General features: G+C 35.9%; 3 protein-coding genes across 3 annotated transcripts in view; 2 read left to right on the top strand and 1 right to left on the bottom strand.

Annotated features, from left to right (window-relative positions):
- klc1a (kinesin light chain 1a) overlaps positions 1–5,645 on the top strand; it is a 54,671-nt gene extending 49,026 nt beyond the window's left edge. Inside the window, exon 9 of the mRNA XM_056471489.1 lies at positions 5,604–5,645. Coding sequence (XP_056327464.1) covers positions 5,604–5,645 — 42 coding nt within the window. The remainder of the gene's footprint in view (positions 1–5,603) is intronic.
- Positions 853–15,410, bottom strand: ttl (tubulin tyrosine ligase). Its single transcript, XM_056470935.1, has 7 exons — positions 14,760–15,410; positions 13,925–14,003; positions 11,603–11,835; positions 10,672–10,807; positions 10,328–10,597; positions 9,604–9,747; positions 853–5,905 (listed from the first exon to the last, which is right to left on the bottom strand). Exons 1-7 carry the CDS (start codon positions 14,926–14,928, stop codon positions 5,722–5,724), a joined length of 1,215 nt encoding a protein of 404 aa, XP_056326910.1. The 5' UTR covers positions 14,929–15,410; the 3' UTR covers positions 853–5,721.
- Positions 15,411–17,270: 1,860 nt separating this feature from the next.
- On the top strand, positions 17,271–20,560 carry fignl1 (fidgetin-like 1). The gene is made up of 2 exons (XM_056470738.1): positions 17,271–17,359; positions 18,474–20,560. Exon 2 carries the CDS (start codon positions 18,491–18,493, stop codon positions 20,474–20,476), a length of 1,986 nt encoding a protein of 661 aa, XP_056326713.1. The 5' UTR covers positions 17,271–17,359; positions 18,474–18,490; the 3' UTR covers positions 20,477–20,560.
- The last annotated feature ends 371 nt before the right edge of the window (positions 20,561–20,931 follow it).

Here is a 20,931-nt window from a genome sequence, read left to right on the forward strand (position 1 = left end):
GAGAGAGAGGAGAGAGGGGAGAGAGAGAGAGAGAGAGAGAGAGAGAGAGAGAGAGAGAGAGGGAGAGGGAGAGGGAGAGAGAGAGAGAGAGATTGACTTAGAATGTAATTTACCTGTTTAATAATGGTTTGATCAGCTGTGGTTAGACATTATGCTTTTTTATCCTCTCTTTGCTCGCTACCTTGTGGATACTCAAAGACAGGCTGATGGCTGAAGACGCACTGTCTCTTATACATTATTATTTTAAAATAGGTACTATCCTTATAATTAAACTGAACAACTCCATTCTCAGCTAAAGAAGCCTCAAACGCAGCAATATTTGTCAAACAAAATTTATCTCTCCTTGTCGCTGTATGTGGTCGGAGTAATACAGAAGGGTTAAGAGGCTGTACAAGTGCTGTTATTTGCAGAATATCTCACGGCTATCAGCCAATCAGATTCAAAAACCAGACAGAACTGTTGTATAAATATAAATATATATTGATGAAGTAGCAATGGTTTCTGTTGTTCTGACGTTAAATGCAGATGAAAATTTATGGCAGAAATAAGTTCCTCATACAAAAAGGATTTTTAGACTGTTTTTGATTTTCTTTTTTTATATACACAATTATGCAGTCAAACTGTTCTATAAATGCAATATCACACTCGTAGTAGTGCGATGTGACTATATTGTCACGAGTGGGATACTTTGCATGCCTCCCACCAGTGCTGATATACAGCCAGATCGCACTGCTACTCGTGTGATATTGCTCATATATGTATACACATGCGAGTAAATCACATATAATTTGAGTATATGCAGGCATTATGTAACTATGAGGATAAATGTTCCATTACTCAAGAGTTTCAGACGATGTTGAGTATTTTAATTTATTGCACACAATGAATGCTTATATTTGAATAATGAACACTTTTTAGTCTTTTACCAATCCAATGTATTTAGTTTTTTTTTTCAAGAGTCTAAACAACAGTAACAAATACAGCAAACTAGGCTAATAATAACAACATTTTTTTCCTCAGACAAATATAGGAGAAAAACAAAAACAGCATTCCTACATTTTACGTAAACCAGTAATGTTCAGAAGACCATTAGACATCTTGAACAGCAGTGAAGATACTGAATCACACTGATCTTTGGCTAGATGGAGATGTTTCCCTCATTCCGGCTTTATAAGACTGTCTTCAGTTTTCTCTTTTTTTTAACCAATTGCAAACTGTACAGCAACATCATGTAAAAAAAACAACAACATACAAATAAAACGCAACACAAAGATGCATAATAAAAACTGGATACTATAATGAAAGCGTTGATGACATCCTCAGGCTTTATACAGTCCTTTCCCTTCAATACTGTTCTAAGTTCTAAGCTTTTTTTTGAATGTCTTTCTTCTGTTGAACATAAAACAAGGTACTATAAAGAATGTTGAAAAAAAAAATTATATCCTATCAGCTATTGATATCCTTAGTAGGAACAAAAATACTATGGAAGTCAATGGCTTTTACCCCAAGACTGTTCAGTATATCTTCCTTAGTGTTCAACAGAAGAAACTCAAACAAGTTTGGAACAAGAGAAGGGTTAATCAAATGATGACAGATTTTTAATTTTTTGGGTGAACTATGTCTTTAAAAGTCCTTCCTGTTTCCACATACTGCCATAACACTAACTCCTAAATGTCACATTCAACACTAAATTGCTGCTTGTGCATCATTTTCACCAGTCATCTTAACAGTGTGCAGGTCGCCCATTCAGAGCCTACTGTTAATGAATCACACCAGTCATACCTGCAGTCTGCATATATGCAGTAATATGAAGAAATACTGCAGATTATAAAGGAGAAATGATTTTCAATGGCTCCAGCTGCACACAAACCCACCAGGAAGCATCCCATATTGTGTATTAAAGGGTATCAAAGTTTGCTGAAAATTGCTAATTTACTCACCCTCAAACTTTTTAAAGTTACACTTTTCTCTCAAACAAGAATTCAAACAGGAAAAGACAGAGGGGAAAAAAAGTCAATGGCTACCAGAAAAAAAAAAAAGAACAAATATAGAATGTTATTTTTATATGAACTGGGATAGTTGAAAATGTTACATCACTGACTTCCATGATAGGAAAAACAAATAATGTGGAAGTCAATGGTACAATGGTGTACAACATTAAAAAATAACTGAAACAGGTTTGTGACATGTGAAGCACGAGAATGCTGAAAATTTTCATTTTTGGGGTGAACTATGCTTAAGAAATATCAACCAAGCGGCGCATGATTCATTTTTACAGTACAAAGGTATAAAATGAGAGCTGAAGTGATTCAATAATCTTAAAATATAAAAACTCAAACTACTATCTTTAGTAGGTATTTACATGCTTCGACATGCAACATTTTAGCCTACCAAAAGTTTCATTACTCAGAGAATACTTTTAAACAAATTAAGCATTTGTCTAGTTGTGAACGCGTGTCTTCTGATGCTACAGAAAGCAGTGCTTCCCCAGTTCCCAGATGTTCTTGATTGCCTGTCACAACATAATTAATTACCAGACCTGTGCAAACATCAACGGGAGCATTGGGAAGACTAAATCTGGTCTCAGTGGACAGAACAATAACAAGCATGTAAACATTATCTTCTGCTACTTCTACCAAACATCGTTTTCTACATTACACGGCAAATCATAAATATCTGAATCAGAAAACGGTTCATTTTTGGTTTAAAACTATTTAGGACACACTACCAAAAAAAAAAAAAAAAGCACAAATACGTACAATAATCTGACTGATATTACAGTGCTAAGCTTAAATGAGTACACTCCTCACCAATCTCTCATTTAAATTAATAATTTCTATAGAATAACTTACAAAAATATTTGCATCTTATTTCAGAGGGTGCATCCTTCAAACAAGCCGAACTGATCATTTTGTGGGGTTAGGTGTCAAGCCTACTTTTAAAAATCGTACAAATTTGTACGACTGAACTTGTACGAATTCGTATGAATTAGCCATAAAAACTAACAAAATGTAAAATACTTACGTTTTCTCCTGAGATCAGGCTGAAATGGTCTATACAATCTTTTTAGTAAGACCAGTGCTTAATTTGTGAATTGTGAGGTGCCAGAACAGATCAGGGTAATGGATCCGGCAAGTTATGCAAGGATGGAGAGGTGTTGCGCACGAAAGTGGAGAGCGAGGGTAAAGTTTAAATCGGATACGGCCAGAAGTGCGATATGTACATTATATTAATAGTAGCATTTTTTATGACACTGTATAACAATAATACTTCACAGTACTGTGAAGGTTGTGTGTAGGGTTGGGGTCGGGGTTAAAAAAATTCTATTTATTGGGTAATTTAATAGATAGCATAAATGGAGGGGGGGGGGGGGGGGGGGCGTTGGATGGTGGAGGGGTGTCGTGGACGAAGAACTAAGTGAAAAGAGGATGATCTGTGCTACCTCCTCAGAATGTGCCACCGGTAGCTTAATCAGTCATGTTTTATCAACCAAAACAGGGTTGGCACATCTTGTCAGCTTCAAATGTCTATCAGAATGAACTACCACATTGAATAAGGATGTAAAAACAGGGGTAGCATATATTGTTAGCTTCAAATATCTATCAAAATGATCTACTACTCTATTTAACAATGTAGAAAAAGGTGTAGTAGCTTCAAATGACAGATTGAGCTACCGGTAGCACATTCTGAGGAGGTAGCACAGGTCATCAGAACACCGGATCAGATTTCAGAGGTGCCGGTGTCCTGACATTTTATCCTACCCATCAGATTATGCTATATGTATTTGAAAAGTTCTGAGATTGGGGTTAGGGATTAGGTAGGTTAGGGCTATATTACAGTTTAATATCACACTATTCCACATTAAAATTTACACTGGTAGCAAAATCTGATGGGTAGCATATTGCGTCATCAAAATGTTCTACCTACTTTTTGTGCTACTGAATGGGAAGTAGGACAATCTGACAAAGTAGGAACAAATCGACAGAACACCGGATCCAGCACAAATTAAAGGCCTGAGAAAGACATGTCATGCTCTTTTAATTTTTTAACATGTGTTTAGATATCCAAGTAAAATAAACCTAATTCGTACATTTAATCTGGACTTTTCTTTTAAAAATATCCTGCCGTTATCAACGCGCAATGAATCTTGAGACGTTTGAGGCCTCAAAGGATCCACCAGTTGTGTCCTTCATTACTTGTGAAACGAAGGACGCATTTAGAGGCTGCATTTGAAGGAGACTTCAATTTTTTTTTGAAATGAGACAGCCTTCATCACGACACGACGCAGCCCCCTTCGAATGGCACCCTTTGAAATGAGACCCCACTACAGTAGATTGGTCAGTTCAAAAGCCAAAAACTGGAAATAATAAAACTAAATAAAAAACAACTAGAATTTATGATCACAGCCCAAAAGCCACTACACCCAAAATAATATGCTGGGGGAAATTAATTAAATAAATATTTTTTGCAATGGCTTGATTGAATTTAAATGCATTATTGTTCTATTCCTAAAGATGTGTGGTTCTCTAAGAAATGGATTAAAAGTTATATTTCTAAAGGGCGTGTACTCATTTATGCTGAGCACTGTAGTTGATAGGGTGCATTTACAAAAAGTCCGGATTAGTTAGCTGGGAGTTAGTGTTGAATATGTAAGGCACTAGTCTCAAATCCATCATCCAGCTTATCAAGGTGCTGGGAAAAGTCCTGAGGATTCCTTTCTGACATCTGGACAGATCGGGGGACGTTTAGGAGCCAAATTCTGTTGTTTTTGGTGGCCTATACTCCTTCAAATATGTGCTTAAATTCACATTTTTAAATCACTTAAATCATAGGTTTCAAACTGGATTCCTGGAGGGCCACAACTCTGCACAGTTTTGCTCCAACCCTAATCAAATGCAGCTGATCCAACTAATCAAGGTGTTCAAGTCTACTAGAGACTATTAAGCAGGTGTGAGTTGGAGGTGGTTGGAGCTAAACTATGCAGAGCTGTGGCCCTCCAGGAATTGAGTTTGAGACCACTGACTTAAAGCATAAGTGTCAAAGTCAGTTCCTGGAGGACCACAGCTCTGCAGTTTAGCTTCAACCTTGTTTAAACACACCTGATCAAATTAATTGAGTTCTTCAGGCTCATTTGAAACAAAGTGTGTTAAAGCAGGATTGGATCTAAACTCAACAGGGCTGAGGAGTTTGACACCCTTGACTTAAATGAATGGTTCACCCTAATCTGAAAATTCTGTGATGGTTTTCCATACTACAAAAGAAGATGATCGAAGGCAAGGAGCACTGATTTCTAAAATTCTTCAAAATACCTTCTTTTGTGTTCAACAGAAAAAAGAAACCACTTGACTAGTGAATTTTCATTTTTGGGTGAACAATCCCTTTAAAAGGTCACAAACCTATAGTCTCAAAAGAGTAAATACTTGCCTTTAGAAACCAAATTACTCTCTTTTCTGAATGCTGCTACTCTGGATTCTCCTCACCTTCAAGTCTTTACTTCGGAAAAGCAGAGCTCTCTGCTTTTCTGTTTGCACTTTAAAATGTTGGAGGGAAACAGAAAGAGGATCATACAGAGGTTGACCTCATGTCCCCTGTGTCCTCTTCAGATGGAGATTAATCTCCGGCATGTTCAGCCCCAAGATCCTTAAAATTTTTAGACTGGCTGATGTTGTTTTAAGTTGGACAGTTGGGTTTGCATGATAATGGCAGTATTTTGCAAGTCATTTATAGTTTGCTGAATGGGCCGAAGTGATGGGGTGCTCTGATCTTGGGTGAGGAGCAGGAGTTGGAGGACAGAGATGGAGAGGTCGAAAATGGAGGTGAAGATGAGAGAGCATCAGCACTCAGAGAGAAGACTGTGGAGATGGCCACATCCACAATCCCTTGACACAGCTCAGGGTACAGTTTCCTAAAGGAAAGAAAAAATTTGACAATAATATTTAACATTCGAACTTAACAACATACAAAATTATTAAAGAAGAAAAGCCTTAATTATTCCAAATCAATTTTGATGAAATTATTGGAAAGAAGCTAAAATACATGGTTGAAGTGTTATAAGGTAAACAATTCTGAATGTAATAAAATATACTGCTCAAAAAATAAATAAAGGGAACACTTACACAACCCAATGTAACTCCAAATGTTCCCTTTGGTTTTTTGAGCAGTACATTTTTTTTTACAATTTGGTGTTTAGGAGGTGTGATATTTTTAAATGCATTAGATCAGTGGTTCTCAAACTTTTTTCACCAAGTACCACATCAGAAAAAAAATGGTGTCTCCAAGCACCACCATAAAGGCCGGTATTGAAATACAGTAGCGTAGTAGGCCTAAACAAGCAGCTACAGCTCTGCAGTTCAAAAATGTGGCAGATTTATTCTTATTAATAAGAATTGAATATTTATTATTGCCAGCAACTTTAAACATTATAAATAGTTTGAACATTAACACTGTACTGTGCTTACAGGTAAAAAAATAAAACCAACTTTTAAATTAAAATGTGCTTTTGAAAGTTAATTAAAAATGGGACTGTTCTTAAAAAGTAAAAAGAAAACTGCTGTACTTATGATTATGTAAAATGTAAAGTATTATCATGAAGTAACCTATTCATCAAAACCTGGAAATGTTCTTTGGACCTCATAAATATAGACTACTTGTGAATGTACTCAATTTAACTGTCCGAGTCACTGACAGAGATAGTAACATCATGTGTTGTCTTGTATTAAAAATATTTCCTATTTTAATATTATGATTCAGTTCGTGAAATGTGAGCCTGTAGGTTGAAAGAAATATAATTTTATATGCATGTCATTTAATTAGAAAAGTGGCAGTTTTATTTATTAAGTACATGGAAACAAAAATTGTACTTTAACATATAAAGTGGCTTTTACTACAGTAAAAATGTTTGTTGAGCCTATTTGGTTCATTCTGAACTCAAATGTCTATGCACATCTTTACAGTACAGTGGAATACTGCTAGTTTAGCATACAACCCTACCATATTAGTCAAACATTTTTAAGTGTATTACAATTAAATTATTATTTATAAATACATTATGGTTTTATATATATATATATATATATATATATATATATATATATATATATATATATATATATATATATATATATATATATATATATATATATATATATATATATATATATATATATATATATATTTATTTATTTATCATTATATTTTTCCCTCTCATATGGAGCAGAGACCCCCTAAAATGAAAATCCTAAAAAAATAAATACATTTTTAAAAATTCGCCCGTTCATATATTAACTGTTTTTGATAATTTTTGAAATATACTGTATGCTGCATGTTTATATGACTTATCTGTATATCTTTGAAATCTAAACATTAACTTGTATTTTAAATATATTAATTGGATTTACACATTTAAATTAGAAATTAGATCTGCTTACTGTGCGTTAGAGTAGGCTTTGTGCGTCAGAAAAGCAAGAGATTAAACTATACCTGTCAACACTGAGATATACAAATACAGGATACACCCCAAACAACCGTTACAAATAGCTTGAAATTAGCTTCAAATTACAGAATACATAAACATTAAAAAATTGAAAATAAAAAAGGTTTAGCCTATTAAAACCAATTTACTGATCACATTGGTGCTATCGTACTTGTTAAGGGGTTAAAAGTGTTAATTATTTTACTGTAATTATTTAGCGATTCCTCCACATACCACTAGAAGAAAGCACGTGTACCACTAGTGGCACGCGTACCACAGTTTGAGAACCACTTCATAAGATGACAAATATCAGATCGGACAACTAAAGTTATTTAAAGGGAAAGATTCTCATCATTTCCTGATTCTCAAATGCTTCTGAACTTTTCTGAATTTATATACCATGCTATACTACCCCTTTAAACATGGTTTAAAACGAATTGTTAACACATTACTGCACATTATGAATAATTTATCAATAGTTAATAGCAAAGAGTTGAACTCAACATTAAATGGACATCAGGAAATAGTTTATAAATACAGCTGCAAATGCTGTATTCTTTGCAAACAAGCACATTATGTATTTAAGTATTTATATTTTATTTGATTTATGTTCATAATTATGCAATAATTTAGTAAAGAAAAAATATATCATTAACAAACCACTTATTTAAGAGTAGTTGGTGGTTTTTAAGATAGTTCGGAATAAGTACATGATTAATAAACATTTATACATCTTATTTTTCAGTCATGTAGTAATAGTTACTTTGTTAATGTTTTAACACAAATTCCTTTGGTTTTGTGACCTCATCTACATTAAGGACAAGCTATGCTTTGTAAATCCCTTATAAATATTAAATTCGGTTTTAATTCATATTTTTAAATAGTAAAAATTGCTCATGCTAGCCAAAGGCCACTGCGTGGATCACCATTACTCTGCAGCAGTTGCCTATGTGATTTACGTTTTTTGATTTTTTTTTTTTACAATTGCTTTGTTACAAATTTTAAAACCCTGATGTCAATTTTCAAAACTCTAGACACAAAACTCAAAAAAAAAAAAAAAAAAAAGTACTTTAACACGAGTGTTAAAAACTGCCTGCTGCATTTACTTCCTTTAAGAAGTCTTGCATTTGCGGGATCTGCATTTCCATTCCAGCCTTTTCTTGTGGATTTAGCCATAGGTTCGCCTCTTTTCCTTACTCAAGAATCATTGAAAGAACTTTCTGTCAACGTAAATCTAGGCCTTACATTGGACTTTCTTGCATTTAGTAATGTTAAGTATGAATACATTGGGTGTAAAAGGGGTACATGGAACACAGAAACCATATATATATATATATATATATATATATATATATATATATATATATATATATATATATATATATATATATATATATATAAATAAGGATGAACAAGGATGAAATCCATAGATAATGTAGTTCAGTTACCACAGTTACCTCATCTATCCTGAAACTTTTATTATCTAACCTTGTAATATTTTACATCAGTTCCCATAAAGTTATGCATCAAGAGTAATGCAACAGTAATTTATTATTTTCACGCTTGTATTAACTGACAGTTACATCATAATAATTAAATGAATACACAGTTATTTCAAATGTAACGTTTGAGCTGCATTTCGAAATGGGATCTATTTGATGTTTATTTGTATTATATTAAAAAGGTGATTTTACTTCAATGAACAAAGTATCATTGACTTGTGTTTATTGTATGCAAGCATTTGAGAAAAAAAAAAGTTCTGCAAAAATGTGCAATTTTGACAATAGTTGTAAATTTTGTCTAGAGATTTGAAAATTGACATCAGGGTTCTGAAATTTGTGGCAAAACATTTGTAAAAAAAAACCCTGTAAGACTGACACATTTTTGCAGTGTTGAATAATCAACATCAGCTCACACACTTTGTCAAATCGATTACTAGATTATCAGACATTATAAACACAAGAAACTTGTTATTATACACTTAGTTTAAGAGAAGGCACTGAGGTCTACACTATTTTAAAAATTCTGGCCTGCCTCCAAATCAATTTGGGATTCCAAATTCTATAGACAATTGCAAAGAAAAAACTAAGGCAAACCATCGTTGACATAAGAAATGAGAAGCGTGTACTGACTGTGCACAGGCAGGTGCTCCATTGATCTCAATCAGCCAGACTTTAAAGCTCTCGTCCAGCATGAAGTCGAAGCCAAAGAGCTGGAAGCTCTGGTAGGAGAGGTGCTTTGTGCTGATGGCTGGCTCGATGCATGCAAGACAGCTCCTTTTGAGAAAAAACACAACACTACAGTTGAAATCAGAGCTTAGGTCGCAAACCTCCAAAGATTATTATTTTTTTGCTCAAAATATTATTATTGTAGTGTTGATTAAATCTGTAATTTCAGTATATGTTATAAGTGTGAATATATTACTGTATGTCAAAACCGTGATAACAGAAATTGAATATTTTTGACTATACAACTTTAACAGGTTCTTGGAAATAGATTATGCAACATTACACTGACTTTTCACAGGCAAAAGAAGAACAGAATTACATTATGTTAATTATTAAACTCAATCTTGGGCTAAACTGTGAATCTCTAGCACAAAAAAATCATTATCTTTTGAAGTGTTCGTTAAGCCATTTCCTACATATACATGTTGACATTTCAAAGCACCAAAAAAAAAAAAAAACACACCCCCTGAGTGCTGTTTTAATTCTGTTTTGGGACTCAGTCCAACAGTGTATTAAAAAGTATTTAAAAAATATTGCTTAGTGCACCTTTAATATAACCCACTCATAGGCACATGAAAATCCATCTTTTTTCATGGTGGATTAGACAGTTTTTTTTGTAAATGAGCACCTGATTATATGCTTGATCTGAGGTAAAATAGAGGTCTCCATAGCCAGATTGTGTGTGGTCAGCAGGTACTGTTTAAACTCATCAAAAAACATCTCATTGCCCTCCTCATATCGGCCATAGTTCTGCGAATGCTCTTTCTGAATACAGTGGTTTGTCAGATGACTTGTCATATTCTGGAGATCTGAGCAATTGTAGGGCTCAGACGATGTCCTCAGCACACCCTCACGGTACAGGTAGATGTTGTATTGATGGTCCACAAGCACCCAACTTCTGCAGATAAGAACATCCAGCATTAGAGACATTGCATTTCTTTGCTTTCCCATCATCTCAAAGGCTCATCTTACCTTATATCGAATTTGCGATGACCTGGCTCAAGCAGCAGCGGTTTTTCCAGATACTTCTGTATGACATGCACTTGGCCTTGATTATCAATGAACTCCAGCAACTGGTTTGCATCATGAGAAATCAAAATGCCAGCACCTGAACAAAGATAGGGACATTAACATACTAATAAATCGTGGATTATTTTTTCAATTAAATAATACTAAAGTCCACATGAAATTAAAATTTACAATGTTTATTTTGTTAGCGCACAATTGTGTTTTATTTTGAACTACTAATCCGTGCAAGTTAATCCTCTTTAGAAAAAAAAGCACAAAAATAAAACCTGCTTCCCAGGGTCCTTTCCTCTCAGGAAACTGTACATTCTGTTTCCGTTGGACATATGGCAACACAAAAAAATGTCAACCTTTGGCTCTTGTAGATTTTAAGTTTAGTGTTTTGATATATTTTTAATTATCAGAAGTATATCTGGACCAAAGCTCTTTTTAGTTCACTGTGTTTTGTTAATCTAGATTGTTTTGCTCTTTGTATTCCCTAGAACTGTGTTTCTCAACCACATTCTTGGACCACCAGCTCTGCACATTTTCAATGTCTCCTTAACTAAACACACCTGATTCAGATCATCAGCAGGGACTGAAAGACCTGAAATGGGTGTGACAAAGGAGACATCAAAAACATGCAGTGCTGGTGGTCTTCCTGTAACATGGTTGAACACCACTGCCCTATAATACAGTAATCAACATGTCCATAACATTGCTCTGAAAAGGCCTAAAATTTTTGAGGTTATTCATGGTCTGCTGAGGGCAAGTCATTTTAGCTGCATTACATTGCCATTCATTTTCAAATGCTTAACTTGTGATGAGAATAATGAATTATATTACCCAAAATACCCATTTTAAAAAAACTTGATTGTTTGTTTACAGAGATTTGTACCTTTTGCACCTGCTGATGATTTGGCTATCCACACTGTCCCATCTCCACTTTCCTTTCTAGAGTTATAAGATGCTAAGAAAACTTCTCGCTCATCTGTCTTTGGGTTGCTCTTCATGTGGCTGATGCCGTTGGTGGCTGGGGCCACCGGAGTGTTGAGGTTGGTTGGGTATATGATGTAGGACTCAGGAAACCAGTTACAGGAGTCCTTCAACTCTGGACTGGTCTTGATGATCCTAAACATCAAAAATAATATTAGATAAATATGATTCCCAAAGGTTAAACTATGAATTTATATAAATTAACAGCATGATGCAACCCAGTGCAATTTGAAGACATTTCTCACTTAACAAAACACTAGCTTAATAAAATTCTGTCATTTATTTATCCTCCACTTAAGTCTGATTTATACCTCTGTGCCAAGCATATGCGTGTATAAATGGTGCATAAAAAGCCTTCGCACAGTCGCGGACCTCAAAAAAAGTAACTACAAGTTGCGATGACGTGTAGCGCAAATTCTATCCATCCTAAATAGTATTTGAAACTAGTATAAGTATGTCCCAAACCATAGTATGTTGAAAAGATTATGCCAAAAGTTCCTGGATGATTTACTATTTCCGGTAAAAATTCTAGAATTTTCCATACTCTAACCACTAACATTGCCCACAATATACTGCATATTGGACATGAATTTGATTGGAACCACAAACTCGATTAAAAAGTGTAAATAAACTACAAACATGGGAGACACGCCAGACCAACCATAAAGTAGAAAGGCTTTGGTAATTAATTGTTTGAATGACTATTAATTAATATCTAGCCAACTGGAAAATTTTTCAATATGGTTTTCTGTGCTATATTTCATCTGCAAGAACAATGTGAACTTATACCAAGATATGTTTGGACATTAACTTCTGAATGGATAATTACCCAAGACCTGAGGAGATTTCTCTGCATGAAAGACTGCAAGTGGCAGATTATCCTGCTGCTACTTCTCAAATAAGGTGGGTAAATAAAGATGAAAAAACTGTGGATGATGTGTCGAGATGATTGACAGGGGACATAACCAAGCAACATAACGATCTGTTAACGAGGATGTGGTGTGTCCCAAAGCTTACATACTGAAAGTAACAGTCTGTTATACACTCAAAAATATATACCTTTCCTTGACAAAAAGTACAAACTTTAAGGGTGTAGTTCAAGTACATGAATTTAATTGGCCAGCTTAGTAGCATTGACAAGTGTGGGCTGGGCCAAGAGCCGCAGGAGAGCAGCAAGCCTGTTGGTGCGAGTGTTTACAAGTGTGGAGTCCCGTGGAGGAGCTCCAGTTGGAAACTTTTGTTTTATGTTTACCTTTTGATTAAAGTGCTTTGATTGCTTCCTGCTGGTTCCTGCCTCTGAATTAGCAAGTTTTAGCATAAAGACCCACTGAGAGCTGACGTTTCGGAAGTGTCATTGCAGAGCAACATAAACAGCACGCAGAAGTATAAATGCATGACTATGCGCAAGGCATGCGCTGTGGGTCACAGCTATCACTCGATGCAGAAGTATAATTCAGCCTTTACTCCAAACCTGTTTCTCTCTTCTGTTGAACGCAAATTAAGGTACTAGTGGTGTTCTACTATTAAAGTCTATGCCTGCTTTTTTCCCCTTTTTTTCCAAACATTCTTCAGAATATCTTTTTTTGTGTATTAAAGGCATAATTTTCTAAAGAGATCATTTAAAAAAGGATATTAACGGTTATTAAAAAAAATTAGCATTTCTGCATTTGTGTATTGCTTTACAATAGAAAGTACAATACAAATTTAGCTAATTACAAAAGGATTGTAAAATACAAAAGGTAACAATTTGTGTCATAGTAAATGCTAGTTAACGCATTAACGTCAACAGTGAAAAATAGTTGTTATTGTTAGATTAAAAAAATTAAGCTGAAATATATTAGTTATTAGCTCCATAAAATAAAAAAGTTGTGATATATGTTAAGAAATTAACATCACCTAACACCACTAAACACTTAAAAGTACTTAACTAATGTTAAAAAAATGAGTCTTATTGTAAATTGTTAAAATCTATGCATATAAAGAACATTGAAATTGTTTGAAAATAAATATCCTACTCCTAGTCACACTTGGTGATGTAATGAACACCAAACATTTCACAATCTGAATATTCTTATACACAAATTTAATTAAACTGTGTTTTGAAGTGGCCATGATAACAATACCATGCGTGTTCGTTGTCATAACATATTGCATTACTGAATATCATGTACATCTGAACAGAGGAAAGTTATTAAAAGTAACTTTGTTCAAGTAAACCACATACTTGACCAGTGATGCTTTGCGACACAGTTTATCGGCTCCTCTGTAATAATTCACCAGCTGCATCAGTCCTGGTTCATGACCTGTAAAGGACACAGCAGGGCATCTGATCTTAAATATCGAAATATTGAGTGGTGACAACACTGCGCTGCAGCTAAAAGTACTTTTGTCATTTAAAAACAGCATCTATATAAACTGTTCTTATTTCTGAAAGTCTTATAAGCTCACAAGTACTGCATTTATTTGATGAAAAAAATAAAATCGTATGATTTAATATTTCAATGACATTTTATATTTGAATATAATAAAATATTGTTTTATCCAGTGATTGCAAAGCTAGTTTTTTAGTACCTATCTTGGTGTCACATGATCCTTTCGAATTTGATGTTGAATTGCTAATTGAAATATATCGTTTACATTAATAATAAATTGTAGACTGACTTTGAATATGTTTGAATGGTATTAATAATTCTTACTGTGATCAATGCTTTTGTGTGCAAGTGTAGCTAAGCATCAAATATACATCTCAATTTTCATAGACACAAAATTATTCAAATACTGATTTAACATTATCATGCTTTTAAAAAGTTTAAAATCCACAGGGATGCATTAAAGAGTTTAATCTTTGTTATCAGGTTATTGCTGCTCGACATACAGCACAGCGTTGCTTTATTGAGTATAATCATAAATTGAACACCTTGTACTGTTTATGCTTTTTTTTTAAATAGCATGGTCTAATGAATACTATCATAGCTAAGATACATTATAAGAACTTACTGAGACTACTAACTTTCATTGCTACAATAACAACCTTTAATGCATTTGTTAAAATTATTTACCCAGCCGTCCAAAAGGCAGCCGATTCCTCTCTCCCAGCATTAAATTAAAGCGAGGGTTGTCTTTTTTCAGTCGTTTCCATTTTCCAGTTGAAGTAAGGATCTTGGCGACCTCAGCATACACAGTACTGGTGTCATCTCTCAAAACAAACGTGTACACTGGTGAATTCATGATCCCCAGTCTTCAGCCAAGAGCGCAGCGTAATAATGACGAACACACAAGGCTAGCAGACTAACGTTATCTGTCTCCCAACAAAGTAGACTGAAACTGGACATACATGTTTCCCCTGACGCTTCTTAGTTGTTTTGCACTAACAAGTACAATATGTACATAGTACGGTTGGAGTCTAGACAGGTTCGACCATCTGAGCCCGCAGTCGGTCGCGTGGCCGGTTCGAGGAAACAGAATTTTAGGGCGTGACTCTTGAAGGATTTTTGTCTAGTAAATTCTCGCGGCTAACAGTCTACGCTAGCGTTCTCTGCGCCTGTTATTATCTCTGAACAGCAAATGTTATAAAACAGTCCGGGAACAAGCCAGCTCTGTGCCGAGCGTAAGACTAGAGGTCGACTATATAACTATGTAGTTAAACCTTCGCCGCTTGTGTGTTCGTCCAGACAGGACATCAGTTTAAATCCCCAGTGGAAGCCTCTTCATCCCAGCACGCTCATGATGTGACGTACTGCTGGGAGTTTCAACGCAACACACGCACGCCGCACGCGCATAGATTTATGGGTACTGTAGTGTCGGCTGTGTTGACATTTCACAGAAAGATTTTGTCTTGCATACAAAGAATCTTATTATCGCGTCGAGAAATAGTTATTAGCCAGGCTGATGACACCACTGTTTTTTAAAGATGTTTCCCAAATTCCTATAGTTATTGATAGAATTAAATGTTTTTCTAAATTATCGGGTCTTAAGTTAAACTTAAACAAATGTGAATGTCAATTTGTGCGGCTCCCACTGTCTTCAATATCCCAAGTATTAAGTCTGACGTAATATATTTAGGCATTGTGATTACTAAAAACCAAGAAAGGAGATCTTCTCTGAACTTTGATCCTGCTATTAGTAAGACACAGAGAAATTTCAGACATGGCTGCAGAGAGACTTAAAGAGGCAGGGTGTTGCCTACCAATGCGGAGAGTATCGCTATAACTTACTTTCCCTGCACTTTCCTAATATGTAGATAATAAAGTTTGTAAAAGTGTGGATAAAAATATGTTTTAATTTTGTCTGGAAGAATAAATCCATTATGTTAAGAAATCTGTAATTATGAACAAGTATGAATATGGAGGGTTACATTTTCTTGAATTTTTCATCTTTAAACAATACTTTCAAAGTTAACTGACTTAGGTAATTTATAAGTAACCCAAACTCAACTTGGAATTTTATCCTCAATTACTTTTTTTTTCCTTCAAAACTGTGAGGTCTCCCTTTTCTACTGATTTGTAACTATAATATTGCAAGAATCCCTTATAAATTATCCAAGCATTTTCATAAGCAAGCTTTACTCTTATGGTCACTGATTTGTATCTTTAAATATAATAACTAACAAAATTAATGAAATTTCATTTAAACTGTTAATGAAACTGTTAAACACAGATTTTACCCAGCTAAGACATTTTTCAAAAGATTCAAGTTGGATATAGATACGTGTTGCTCTTTCTGTAATATACCCAGTAAAACTGCTGATCACATTTTTTGGAAGTGCCCAATGCCCAATGCTCATACACAATGCTTTTGGATTGATCTTTCTTTGGTTATTCATCGCAAAATACCACCGGGATTCTTGTTAACTTTTAAGGATATATTGTTAGGTTTTTTAGTACCCCTGATGATAAAAGTAAGTAATATTTCATTATTAATCTCCTTTTAGTTCTTGCAGAATTCCATATACACCGCTGTAAATTCTCTCAACGTATTATTGTTTTATTGTTTTTGAAAAGGAACTTTAACAGTACATTAGAATTATTGCTTTCTCTAAAAATCTTAAAGCTATTAGAAATGTTAACTTATTTTCCTTTTTTTTATTTTCTTAACACATGATTTAATATGATTTGTTGTTTGATTTTTTAGTTTATTTTTTTCTCCTGTATGTGCTTATTTGATGATTTACTTCTCTGTAAAACTCCCAATCAATGTAACAAATTTGCTGTTGCTGTTATTGTTACCCTGACATTAATAAAAAAGATTTTATCTTGTGTTGAAATCTGCTATAACCCACCTATATCTTGTGTTTTCTTTGATAACTGGATAAACTTAAAAAAAGACTGATCATATTACACTAATATCCCCTAGTCAATTTTGTAATATATTTTCTCTTAATAATATTTCACATTCTAACTGAATTATTTTAAATGGAAGTATTACTTCACGAAGCTACAGTTGGATTGTATGTAATAAACAGAACGCTAAAAACACAAATCATTGCACGCAGTGATTGTTTTTCGTCAGGCGATGGCGCACGCGATCTTTTTACAGATCAGCCGGAAGTTGTTCGCGCGCGCCGCAGACGCTGGAGGCGGGAGCTTTGTTCAACTTTATGGTTGTTTTGTTTCATGTCGTACTTTACAGCATTTACGCGAGAAATACGTTTAACCCAGAGGTATGTTGCTATTTTCCTCAACCAAAAGTAAATGAAAACTTAAGTGTGTTTAAAGCTGTGTTTCGTTTTGTGTATGCTTTTAGCTCATGTTTTGAGTTTAAGCTTTACTGTCATGTCTTTCTGAACGTCCTTTACAAATTCCATAAAATGTGTCGATACCCTGGAGATATTATTCACAATGTCCTTATCTACTACAATTGATCTGATTGATGCGAAAATGGACATTCGCGTTTCTGTTTCATAAATTCTTCTTAGTAAAGTGTCATTCAACAGTTTGCACACACGAGGTATTCAAAACAACGAACAGATCAACAAATAAAATCTATGTATAAATTTGATCTCTGCTCACCTTTTATTCTCTAAAAACCAACTTCGTTAGGTGCGTCCACTCCAGACTCTAGGGGGTGCAAAATATTTATTGCACTTTCTGCAATCCTGAGCCCTAGCACTCCAAGCCATGGTTTTCATTGTTTATCACTTGAACACTTGGTCGAGTTTTCCTATATAAGCGCCAACATTGGAAAGCATTAACAGGCCTTAAATATGTTTTAATCATAATTTTACCAAACCTTTTCACTCTATTATGCTTCAACTTAGTAATTAATTCTCAAATCACATGAGTTTTGTGCTGTGATGCCTGCTCAGTGTCAACAATGAGCCTTACTGCGATGTGATTATTGCAAATGCACACATTGTGACACTGATGTTGAAACAATATATTGTGCAGTCTTGTAACAGACTGATATTTGGTACATATTATTTTAAATGGTAAAATATGTGACACATTTTTGAGTTATGTTATAAAAAGGAGTTTTGAGTCAGTTCACTGAAACTGTTTGACTGGTCTTCAGATGAATCAATTAAATTTATCAAGTCATTCGTGAAAGCCTTATACCCTTAACACAAAAGCTTTAAAAAAAAACGTATGGCCATAACTTTCAAATTAAATGGATATAAAAATGTTTGCTTAATTTTGTTTAGCCTCAACTGAATGTGAAAAATCATGAATATTTTCTTTATCATTTACTTTTGGAAGTCTGTCCATGCTATTGTTGTGTGATACTTCTCTACTTTTATACATTATTAATTGATCCTTTGCCCACTTCTTATGCAGACTGGAGCAGGCCAGGCATGAGCAGAGCACACCTGGACGAGTGGCAGAGGAGGTCCTTTGACATTTCGTCTGGCTCCTGTACACCTGAACAGACGGCCAATGCTTATCGGGCACACATCTTGTCCATTCAGTATGCATGGGCGAATGCTGAGCTCTCTCCGGCCGGAGCTGCCAGCCTGCTCAGGACCTACACTGAGCGCTATGCCGCAGTCTTGGACTCAGACGACCCATACAAAGGACTAAACAACTACGCAGAGAGTGCCCTGCACCTGGCCCGCAATCAAAGGAACCATAGTGACAAATGGGAATCGTCCCTAACACTTGAGAATGTGTTCAACTTGTCGTGCGTGCAGAAGATGATACAGGCCAGGTCAGATGGATGCGCTCTCCCTGTAGATCCAGCAGATGTTAACATCTCTGTCGGTGGTGAGGTCAGTGGGGGTGGGGAGAAAGCCAGTGCTCTCTCTGGTCCTCCCTTCGGATTAAAGCAAGAGCGTCTGGCTCACGGTCACTCTGTGCCTTCACCCACAGCGGAGATGGGAAGGGGGGACATTAACCCACTTAGCGGATCTGGAGGACTTGAAGTAGCCCCTCCGTGTTTTTCCCTACCACAAAATACTCCAAAAGATCTAACAGGATCTACTACATTGGGCCATAATAATTTTAGTTCCAAAGCCAATGTTGGTGTGCCTCAGTCTAATGTTGCTTGCACAAGTAGATCTAATGTGCATAATCAGCCTGTGTTCTTTTCCTCCACAAACCCCTCCAAGAGGAAGAACTTCTACGGCTCAGGAACTGAAAGCAGCAGAAGCTCATTCCCATCACAAGGCGAGCAGGAACTGCGAGGGAGGGGACTGAGAGGAGAGGAAGGTATAAGCACTAATTTTAGATCTGCAAGAGAGCAGTTCATCGTTGACCAGCATAAAAAGCATTCCCATCAGGGCCAGCGAGGTTCTCCAGGCAATGTTTTTACAATCACTAAAAAGTGCCTTGGGGCAAATCGTTCTCGGGGTGCATCCTCTAAATTTATCTCTCCCATGCCAAGACAAGAGGAAGATTTGAAAGACAACACACCACAAGATATGCAACCCGTTGATGAGCGTTTAAAGAACTTTGAGCCAAAGATTATTGAACTTATTATGAGTGAGATCATGGACCACGGACCCCCGGTAGCTTGGGATGATATTGCTGGCCTGGAGTTTGCCAAAGCTACGATCAAAGAGATTGTTGTGTGGCCCATGTTGAGGCCTGATATCTTCACTGGCCTTAGAGGTCCACCTAAAGGCATCCTTCTATTTGGTCCTCCAGGCACTGGTAAAACCCTCATAGGCAAGTGTATAGCATGCCAATCAGGAGCTACTTTCTTTAGCATCAGTGCTTCCTCGCTCACTTCAAAGTGGGTCGGGGAAGGTGAAAAGATGGTCCGAGCACTTTTTGCCATCGCTCGGTGCCATCAACCTGCAGTTATCTTCATCGATGAGATTGATTCTCTTCTTTCACAACGCACAGATGGAGAGCACGACTCTTCCCGTCGGATTAAAACAGAGTTTCTTGTCCAGCTAGATGGAGCCGCCACCTCAGCAGAAGATCGTATTCTTGTAGTGGGTGCTACCAACCGGCCACAAGAGATTGATGAGGCAGCACGCCGTCGCTTAGCCAAGAGGCTCTACATTCCTCTCCCAGAGGTTGAGGCTCGCTGGCAGATAGTGACTAACCTCATGTCCCATGAAAAAAGCCAGTTGGGAGTTGATGAGATGGAGAAGGTGGTGCAGGGCACAGAGGGGTTTTCAGGCGCCGACATGACGCAGCTATGCCGCGAAGCAGCTCTTGGCCCAATCCGGAGCATCCGTCTTAGTGACATTGCAACCATCATGGCAGAACAGGTTCGCCCAATCCTGTACAGTGACTTTCAGGAGGCTCTCAAAACAGTGCGACCCAGTGTCTCTTCTAAAGATCTGGAGCTGTATGAAGAGTGGAACAAGACTTTTGGTTGTGGCCGCTAAGCACATGTGCTGATTAAAGTAATGGAGTTGATGTCAGTATGATTGTGATGTTTATTTCCTTAAATAAATAATTGATTTGTCTTTGCTTTTTGTCATGTTTTTGTCATAAACCTTTTTTTCAGAAAGCTTATAAACTTATATATTGGTCTGAGTAACATGTTTTCATTTGTTGTGATTTGGAAATCAGAATGGCCTCTTCTGAAGTTAAAACATTATCTTTAAATTAATTTAAACATGGCACTAAATTACATGATATGGGACATCACGATGGCGTAGTGGGTAGCACGATCGCCTCACAGCAAGAAGGTCGCTGGTAGGGTTGCACAGTTTACTGGTGCTATGGTAGTATCGCAATACTATGGCTCCAAAAAACTGGCGGTGCCACTGTAGTTTGTAAGCGGTAGTATCATCATTAATGGTTTATCTACAATAGATAATGTTGAATGTGGAAAAGT

Source organism: Danio aesculapii, chromosome 13 (assembly GCF_903798145.1).
Source record: "Danio aesculapii chromosome 13, fDanAes4.1, whole genome shotgun sequence".
NCBI classification, from domain to species: Eukaryota; Metazoa; Chordata; class Actinopteri; order Cypriniformes; family Danionidae; genus Danio; species Danio aesculapii.

What these genes read in the sequence shown, in the direction of transcription:
- ttl (XM_056470935.1), bottom strand. Translation starts at nt 14,928, where the DNA reads ATGAATTCACCAGTGTACACGTTTGTTTTGAGAGATGACACCAGTACT. An exon ending in CAGATCAAGCATATAATCAG is followed by an intron (nt 9,748 to 10,327) that starts GTGCTCATTTAC and finishes TTTTCTCAAAAG; the next exon opens with GAGCTGTCTTGCATGCATCG. An exon ending in GGAGCACCTGCCTGTGCACA is followed by an intron (nt 5,906 to 9,603) that starts GTCAGTACACGC and finishes TCTTTCCTTTAG; the next exon opens with GAAACTGTACCCTGAGCTGT.
- fignl1 (XM_056470738.1), top strand. Translation starts at nt 18,491, where the DNA reads ATGAGCAGAGCACACCTGGACGAGTGGCAGAGGAGGTCCTTTGACATT.